Source organism: Garra rufa, chromosome 15 (assembly GCF_049309525.1).
Source record: "Garra rufa chromosome 15, GarRuf1.0, whole genome shotgun sequence".
Lineage (NCBI taxonomy): Eukaryota > Metazoa > Chordata > Actinopteri > Cypriniformes > Cyprinidae > Garra > Garra rufa.
This window is the reverse complement of record NC_133375.1, coordinates 39646853-39656832: the sequence shown is the minus strand read 5'-3', so window position 1 is coordinate 39656832 and position 9980 is coordinate 39646853. Positions and strand designations below refer to the sequence as shown.

Genomic DNA, 9980 nt, shown 5'->3' with positions numbered 1-9980 from the left:
CCTTGACCTTAATCCCACTGAAGTCCACTATATGGAGAAAAATCCTGAAATCTACTCCTCAAAAACTTTACTTTCTTTTCGACTTAAAGAAAGAAAGATATGAACATCTTGGATTACATGGGGGTGAGTGAATTATCAGGAAATATTTTCTAATAGTTTTAAGGTAAACATATACTTAATTAAAAGTTTTGATGGAACTGTCCCATATTCTTTTAATGTAATTGTGCTGTATTTCTTAAAAAAATAGCTGAAATGTAAAATGTAAATTTTATATGGAATTTGCACAGACTTTGTATTGCAGACTGTTGTTTGTCTTTTAAATAAAAATGTTAATTGTCCACCTTGAGCATGCTTTGACACTTTTTTGAAGGTTTTTGATTGTAATGATTGGGGGCGGGGGGGTTGTGCTGCCGGGGCGCCCGGGTGTGTGGCTAGGGCACGGGGGCGGGTTACGGCACATCCCAGGGGGGGCGTCTGTGCGGCCTGGACCTCCTGGGCGTTGGCTGGCCCCCATGTGGAACCCGGGTGCAAACCCACTTTAAACCCCTTTGGGCAGGTGGGGCCCAAATGGGTCTGTCCTGAATTGCCCTATTAAGACCCACATAAGACTCTTATAGATCCTACTTAAAACCCACCTGGGCATCCACGGCGTGCCCCTATGTGGATCCCGGGTGCAAGCCCACTTTAAACCCCTACAGACTGGTGGGCCCCAAATGGGTCTGACATGTATTGCCCGGTTAAGACCCACATAAGACCCTTACAGATCCCACTTAAAACCCACCTGGGCATCCACGGCTGGCCCCCATGTGGATCCCGGGTGCAAGCCCACTTTAAACCCCTACAGACTGGTGGGCCCCATATGGGTCTGACATGTATTGCCCGGTTAAGACCCACATAAGACCCTTACAGATCCCAATTAAAACCCATCTGGGCATCCACGGCTGGCCCCCATGTGGATCCCGGGTGCAAACCCACTTTAAACCCCTTTGGGCAGGTGTGGCCCAAATGGGTTTGGCATGAATTGCCCAGTTAGGACCCACATAAGACCCTTACAGATCCCACTTAAAACCCATCTGGGCATCCACGGCTGGCCCCCATGTGGATCCCGGGTGCAAACCCACTTTAAACCCCTTTGGGCAGGTGGGGCCCAAATGGGTTTAGCATGAATTGCCCAATTAAGACCCATGCAGTACCCTTACAGGTCCCACTTTTAGTAAGTCTGGGCTTCCACGGCTGGCCCCAATGTGGATCCCGGGTGCAAGCCCATAATGGGGCCCACATTTGCCGCCCATGAAGCCCTCATCTGGGCCCCACATGACATTGCTGGCTGGGTACTGTCCCTACCAATCCAGTGACTACTAAATTGTCCCTAGCAATAATTTTATCAAACAAATAAATGTCTGTTGTCTGCCATTATGTCCCCACCCAAGCCTAAAAAACAGTAGCTCACCCCAAAACGTTGTTCCAAACCTATATGTCTCTTTCTTCTGTTGAACACAAAAGGAGATATTTTGAAGAATGCTGGCAAACAAACTGATGCTAGTCCCCATTGACTTTCACACTATTTGTTTTTCATACTATGGAAGTCAGTAGGGACCATAAATGACACAAAATGAAAGAGAGAATACACAGATACAAATCCATGGTTTTTGGTTACAGATTAAACATGGTTTTATTATATTAAACATTTATGAACTATCTTGTTTGTATATCCACAGTTTTACTACGAATGCCATAGTTCATATTTGGTTAGTATAGCAAAACTAGTATGATAATGAGAAACAGTTTCACATTTTGCCCTAATGTGGGACATTTTGTGCATTTCAGACTTATGCAATACGTAAGAGATAATGTACAGGCAGCCGGTAGTTATCGCAGAAATAAGCCCCGACAGTGTGATCAGGACCCGACGCGAAGCTTATTATTATCCCGCTTATTACACGGCTACTTGCCACATAAGGAAAAAAAAAACTGGACATGAATATGAATTTGAAACCTTTTATTGGCATATTTGTTTTAAATTAACATTTTATCCTTCCGCGAAACGATATAGTACCACGTGACTAACATTCAAACTATGTACGTTAGTAAGACAATTTAAATAGATTAATGTCGAAATTTTCCATTGTTAATTGTGGTTGTCCAGTGTTTGTCACAAGATGGCGCCAAACGGTAATCTTTGTTGGCACGGAGGGATTTTAAACATACAAGTAGTACCGGCTATGCGTTATTACTTTGGAGTGGTGATTATTTGAAAAGAACGAACCTGCAAATGTCTCAACTGACCAATCAGAATCAAGCATTCCAAAGAGCCGTGTAATAAATTGTGTTAAATCCACACCCAATGCCATTTTTAAAACACCAGGATGTGTTCTAATCAAATCAAAAGAGAATATGCAGATAACACATTCATAAAAAAAATAATAGATATTTTAGTGCTCTAAGTGCAATTCGTCTGAGAAAATCTAAAGGTGGGAGAGTTGTGTTCCTAATGTGGGACACTAAGAAATTTCTATGACAAATGGGCCAAAATCACCTTGACTCATGTAGAATAGTAAAATCTCTTGGTTGTGGATGGATAAAAATGATTGAACATTATCAGACAAATAACACAGTATTTTTTCTATCACAATATCGCAAATACTTAAGCAATAGGAATTGTGTTTGTGAAGAAGGTGGACACTGGACAAGCTGTTCAGGCTTTTTGTTCACAACTGCAGTTTATTGTAACAATCAAATACATGAAGAATGATGTATTGTGTACATATCTTCCATGAGAAATGTTCAGCTTGTCATAACAACACTCACAGACATTAATCAAGAACTGTATCACTTGGTGAATAGGCAGGCAAGTTGATTTATAAAAAACAAAGCAGAACTGCAACGTAAGAAAAGAATTGTGACCCTAACATTTTTAGAATAACACTGATCAACCTTACACATGCCGGACGATCCGTTTGACAGACAAAGTCACTGCAACCTTCAAAATGTCACGGTAAAGGTCGGTTCTGTTGCGGGACGGAACGGGGAAAGGGGTGTGTAATGTTAGCTGCCCTGACATCACAGGGAAACGGTTGAACCCGTGCACGAATAAATCCCCCGGTGTGAAGAGGTTACCGGGACAACACTCCAGCACGGCACGGCTGTCGTAACTAATCAGCATCCACACCGAGCGATCGGGACAGTTGCTATAGTAACCGACATCCTCCTAAACCGAAATGAAAGGGTGAAAAGAGCAGCTCCCTCACGATCTGCTATTCGCCCATAGAGCTGTACGGTATTGTTTCTGGTTAGACCCCCTTTGTGCAACTGTGGGACAAAGTAGGAATGGACAGTTTGACATTTACAGCGGAAAATGAGTGAATTCAAATCACACCAAAACCCCACAGGACTGCGCACCACGGCCAAAAACACCACTTTTTTTTTGCTCTAAACATCTCCAGAACTGCATTCAAATAATACTGAGAGAAATAACCAAGTGCAAAAAACGTGAGGAAGACAAACGTGAAAGGATTTCAGGAAGTCGACCTGAAACCTAAATCATTACATAACATTACATCGAAATAAAAAAGGAAACTATTAAGTTCATTATAAAACAACATTCTAAAAACTCGTAACAAATCAGGCGTCTGTGGAAGAGTTGACACTTTTGCAAAATTTAAAATACAACGTGGTTTGAATCCTACACAATAAATAACTCATCGACTCTTCCTACAAGGAAAATAACTAATCAAAATGGCGACAGCATGTTAAATACTTAACGACACAGGCGGAAGTTTTGTGCTGTTCGTTTCCAGAATGCAAACAAATAAAAACATTACAATATGGCGGCAAATGACGGATAGTACTACCTAGCCAACAAAATGTTATTAGAACGTTCTGGCAAGATTATAAACAAACATTGGCTATCTGGTCTTTAATAACGTTATCAAATGTTAGCACAAAAACATTATACATCATCCATGGAACGTTTTTCTAACATTTTTAACCACAAGTGCTACTTTTAGAATGTTTAGAACATTCAAAAGTAACATTTGCGAAATGATAAAATGGAACGTTCAATTATTGTTTTCTCTAACATTCACATAACCAAGATAAAACATTTAACCTCCTATTAGACGTCTCCATTTACATCTGCAAGATGTTGTTTGCTCATCTTCAAAACGTCTATTGGACATTTCCTATTAGATGTTAAATAGACGTCTGTTAGATGTCTTTAAGATGTTTATGATTTAGAATGTGTTTAAAATTGACATCTTACAGATGTCTGCCAGACGTTTGTACACAGCAGAGGCTTTCCAGATCAAGAGATCTTTAACAGACATACATGTGCTATCTGGGCTGATGCTTTGAACGTTTAACGTAATGGGAACGTTAGTGAAACGTTCTAAGAACATATTTTTGTTAGCTGGGTAATTCCTGTCCTTTGAATGAAGATCACTTGGTTAGCCGGATAAGTTTCAGGAACACTTGGCTAAAAACAGCGTTTTTTGTTTTTCGAAGTAATGGTTGCATGTTTACGACATTTATCAAGATGGAAATAAAAAGCTATTTTGCATTTTATTCTCAATGCATGTAAAAAATCTACTTTAGACAGAACAAATAACAAAGAAAACAGATTTCCAGTTCATTTGTCTCATTAAAAATGGAAGGTTGCATTGCATTATGGGATACAGTATGCAGTGCAATGCGTACTGCGCAGTACAGTAGGTCGTTCCATGCATACAGAAAACTACGCACAGTATTCATACTAGAATGCTAGTATGCTTTTTAATCAAACTTTCCAGTACCTATTCCAGTTCTATGCCAAGTAATCCTGAAACTTATCCATCTAAGAAAAACGCATTCCGCTAGAGTTAAAAGGATGGGTGTTAGGGGTGGACGAATGGACATAGTGTGGGAGGAAGTAGAGGTGTGCTTGTTGGGACACAGTCCAGACGGCTGGACTGATCCCGCAGGAAAAGCCCAAGTTTTTTTAACCCCCATCCCACCCTATCCTTTTCTCTCTGTAGTGAGTAAATGATTTTATCCCAGGCTGGTAATGTTGGCCCTGCCACCTGGGGGTGCCACAATGCGCTGAGTGGTACGACGCGGGACATTGTCGTCAACTTGAGCCCCTGGGAAATGATGGAAGAAGAAAATGAGTTAGATAACAAGAACAGAACAAACCTTTGTTGGAACATTTGGGCTATACAAGTGACCCTGGACATCATAATGGTTATTTTTATTGAAACTGAGATGTATACATCAGTTGAAGCTTTGAAGATAGGACAATATTTGGCCAAGATACAACTATTTGAAAATCTGAAATCTGAGGGTGCCAAAAAATTGAAATATTGAGAAAAACGCCATTAAAGGAGAACTCCGGTGTGATATTGACCTAAAGTGTATTGAATCATGATACCGAGTGTGAACGTACCTTGCATATTTCATCTCGGTTTGTGTCCAGCTGTCCGAAATCTGGGGTCAGTTAGCCGATGCTCACAACAGGCTGTCTATGAGAGTGAACAGGGCATCGGAAAAGCCATGTAAATAAATCACTGTTTTACGCCATTTACGAGGCACAAAGTAGCTCCACACTTCATCGGTAGACTTCCTAGGGCCCTGACATTTAAAACGAGACATTGACAACTCAGAAAAAGCACCGGTAGTTTATTTACAAGAAGATTTATACAGACATCTTCCACCAGGAACAGAGCAGTCGCCGCCATCTTAAATGTAGTCACGATAAGTCGAGTGTCGAGCACGAAGGAAACTACAACCTAATACGTTGATAACCTGATAAATTCATTGGTGCTCGACACTCGATTTATCGTGACTACATTTAAGATGGCGGCGACTGCTCTGTTCCTGGTGGAAGATGTCTGTATAAATCTTCTTGTAAATAAACTACCGGTGCTTTTTCTGAGTTGTCAATGTCTCGTTTTAAATGTCAGGGCCCTAGGAAGTCTACCGATGAAGTGTGGAGCTACTTTGTGCCTCGTAAATGGCGTAAAACAGTGATTTATTTACATGGCTCCTTCGATGCCCGATTGACTTTCATTGACAGCCTGTTGTGAGCATCGGCTAACTGACCCCAGATTTCGGACAGCTGGACACAAACCGAGATGAAATATGCAAGGTACGTTCACACTCGGTATCATGATTCAATACACTTTAGGTCAATATCACACCGGAGTTCTCCTTTAAAGATGTCCAAATGAAGTTCTTAGCAACGCATATTATTAATTAAAATTTAAGTTTTAATATATTTACAACAGTAAATTTACCAAATATTTTCATGGAACATCTTAATATCCTAATGATTTTTGGCATTAAAAAAATAGATCATTTTGACCCATACATTGTATTTTTGGCTATTGTTACAAATATGCTACTTAAGACTGGTTTAGTAATTTAGGTTAACATATTATAAAACTCTTCTTTTATAAATGTACATAAAGTATGCAACATCAAAAAATTTATATAAACAATCAAGCAGGTGATTGTGAGTATACTGTCATGCAGAAATAGTTTATTATTTAACTTTACAAATTTATTATCTAACTTTAAGTTATATTTTGCAGCAATATAAACAATCACATAGCAAAGATTTGCAATATAGTACAATCACAATTTTAATCTAATCTAATAACTTAAGGTCAAGTTGAGCACAATGCATTTTGAGATACGGTGTGCTATCGTTGTACGTGGCTACTTTTTGAATTTAAATATAAGAGAAAATGTAACTTGGTTTGTCTTCTGGGCAAGCTTTTGAAGGGCAGTACTAAATTAAAAAGATATAATATTTAGGCAAAATAAGAAAAATGTACACACCTTCATTCTGTTCAAAAGTTTACACCCCTGGCTTTTAATGCATTGTGTTTCCTAAAAGCATACTGCCAAAATAGTAGTATGGTAGTATGCCATTCTAAAAAGTCCTACAGTAGCTAATGATATACATTTCTTTCAAAAAAAAAAAAAAAATAGTATAGGAGATTTAGTCGTATACACACCAGACAGGCTGAATCCAGACTGATGCAGGTTGCGAACTGGTTGAGGAGCCAGTTTGACCGGAGAAGTCTTACCGGAGGTGACAGGGGTCATGACCTTAGGTGTCACAGTGACCTCACACACCGGGCCGTCATATAGACCTCGTGGGACTCCACGCAGCTCAGCAACCTGCGATGACAAATGCGTATTTAGACACATTTCTAATAATCTATGACTAATTAAACTGGGAGTCCTATTTAGGGCTGCCCCCTAATAGTCAACTAACTGTTAGTCAACGAGAAGAGGCTTGGTTGACCAAAATTTTATTAGTTGCTTAGTCGCAGAAAAGCAACTACTTGCTCTTATAATACTCATTTTTTGTCATACAAATAAAAGTGTTACATATTTCCTATCTGTAAAGACTCTACATTTATTTGTGTGCACTCAGAATAACAACAAAACGTTGCGCTTTTGTAAAATAATGAAAGCAAACAGGATGCGCTTTCTGCCATCTCAGTCTCTGTGCACTTAAGAGCGAAACTTCGAAACTGTGTAAACTTGACTTACAGACATGAAAAATATATCTATAGAGTGAAATGTCTACTTTTAAATGAACCAATTCAAACAGAAAACAAATGATTTCAGATTATGTAATCCATATGAAACATGCAAGCTGTGCATCACTACACTATGATGAGTCAGTGTCGCCGACTTCATCTCTTAAGCCGAAAACATAGAAAGCACTCGTTTATCAGTAAATTATTAAAACATTAATGCAGTCTCCTTGCTGTTTTTCACAGACACATTCATACAGCAATTATTATATCGTTAGTCGAGGGCAGCCCTAGTCCTCTGTTTGTATATGCATCTGTGTATATTGTGTATTTACCCTGCTGCGAGCCTTTATCCTCTTGTAGACGTAGTCTGGGAAGGGTTTACGGGTGATGTAGCGTCCAGAACCCTCGGTGGTGTGGATGTTTCCATCTTCTAGGACGATCTTGCCCTGGCTGATCACCACCAGAGGAGCGCCACGCACCTCAATCCCCTCAAAGATGTTGTACTCCACCGCCTGAGAAAGACAGAATGAGGGAAAAGCTCTTATCTTTAAAGGTCATATGATGCGATGTCATCTTTTCCTTTGTCTTTGGAGTGTTACAAGCTTTTTGGGCATATATAAGATTTGCAAAGTTGCAAAGACTTCAACTTCAAAGTCTTAAACCCAAAGAGATATTCTTTATAAAAGGTAAAAACTTAGCCACACCTTCTTAAGTGGCTCAATTAAAACATGCCCCCACATGTCTACATCACGGGTGGGAAGATTTGCATAACACCGCCCAAATGTATACGCAAAGGGAAAAGGCATAACTTTTATTCTGTAGTATTGTTGCAGCTGATGCCATGTTGTGGAGATGCTGTGTGTTTCGTTGCGAAAGCGAAAGTACTTTGTTTGGCCTTCCAAATGAGTATACAACTAGAATCAGTGGTTAATTGTATTTACAACACTGTTTCAGAACAGTACAACACAAATGTGACCCTGGACCACAAAACCACTAAATTGCATGGAAGTTTGTCTATCTCCAGCACAGTTTGCAGTGCAGGCTGCAATATTAATATTACATTTTTTGTCTCTCTAAACCATGGAAATAACTTGTGGAAGCTGCTAAATCATAGACTTAGTAAGCAGGATCATAGGCTTAGTAAGCAGGAAAGGGCGCAATATTTTGACCACCTAAAGTTAATAGGTGGTAAAGATACGTGCGAGCAGTATTAATTAAGATTAGTCTAATATTTCACGTACATGACTGGAAATGATAGGAGCAAACACTAATGTTGTCAAGATTCTTGCCCTGGAAATCCTGGATCAGTTTGGCCAACCACAAACGCCTTTTGTTCCTCAGACAGTTTTTTGCACTCTTCTCCTTGATTTGCTATAACTTTTAGCAGTCTATAGTACTACAAATGTTTTTCCCAGTCTGACAGATTAGTACAGCCCAAAACATGACAAAAACTGATCATTTTCAGCAGCAATAATCAGCACAATATGCAAGTTTCGTTCTGTTAAGTGGCATTGTTTACATTCAGTGCTGCCACTATGGCCAACTGATGTCTAACTATATCGAACATTTATTTATATCTCGATAATTATTGCCGAGCTCTAGCTCAGATATGTGACCCTGGACCACAAAACCAGTCATAAGGTTACATTTTACAAAACTGAGATATATACATCATATGAAAGCTCAATAAATAAGCTTTCTATTGATGTATAGTTTGGTAGGATAGGACAATATTTGGCCGAGATACATCTATTTGAAAATCTGGAATCTAAGGGTGCAAAAAAATCAAAATACTGAGAAAATCACCTTTAAAGTTGTCCAAATTAAGTTCTTAACAATGCATATTACTAATCAAAAATTACATTTTGATAGGTTTACAGTAGGAATTTTACAAAAAATCTTAATGTAACATGATCTTTACTTAATTTCCAAATGATTTTTGACATAAAAGAAAAATCAATAATTTTGACCCATACAATGTATTTTTGGCTATTGCTACAAATATACCCCAGCGACTTAAGACTGGTTTTGTGGTCCAGGGTCACATATAGGTCTATATTTGACCACTCCAGCGTCTCATTCGTGTCAAATTAAATCAGTACAGATCGCAGCATCAGCTTCATTGACAAACAGGAGCCGACAGAGCGAGTGAGTCAGCAGAATCCTAAAACAGTTCAGGGCAGAGGATCATGGAAGTCAGAGCTGGTCCAGACCTAATGGTGTCACTCGTGTTACGGTCCATTTAAAGTGCATTCAGTTACACAAACTGCCTGTGATACTAGAGAGCTTCCTTCTCAGTCAACAAACATTATTAAATCCAGCTTGGAATGTGTTTGAGTTGTAAACAATCTCTTCTCACTAGGGATGCTCATATTGACCGTTTAACCGTTAACCGTCAGTAAGAATTTTAACCGATTATTACTATCAGTTAAACGGTTAAAAAAAAAAATA

General features: G+C 39.2%; 1 protein-coding gene across 1 annotated transcript; it reads right to left on the bottom strand.

The window, feature by feature from the left end:
- Nucleotides 1–2694: 2694 nt before the first annotated feature.
- LOC141287758 (dihydropyrimidinase-related protein 2-like) lies at nt 2695–8269 on the bottom strand. Its single transcript, XM_073819890.1, has 4 exons — nt 8234–8269; nt 7862–8041; nt 6996–7161; nt 2695–5117 (listed from the first exon to the last, which is right to left on the bottom strand). The coding sequence occupies exons 1-4, from the start codon at nt 8267–8269 to the stop codon at nt 5026–5028; spliced, it is 474 nt and encodes a 157-aa protein (XP_073675991.1). The 3' UTR covers nt 2695–5025.
- Between the last annotated feature and the right edge of the window lie 1711 nt (nt 8270–9980).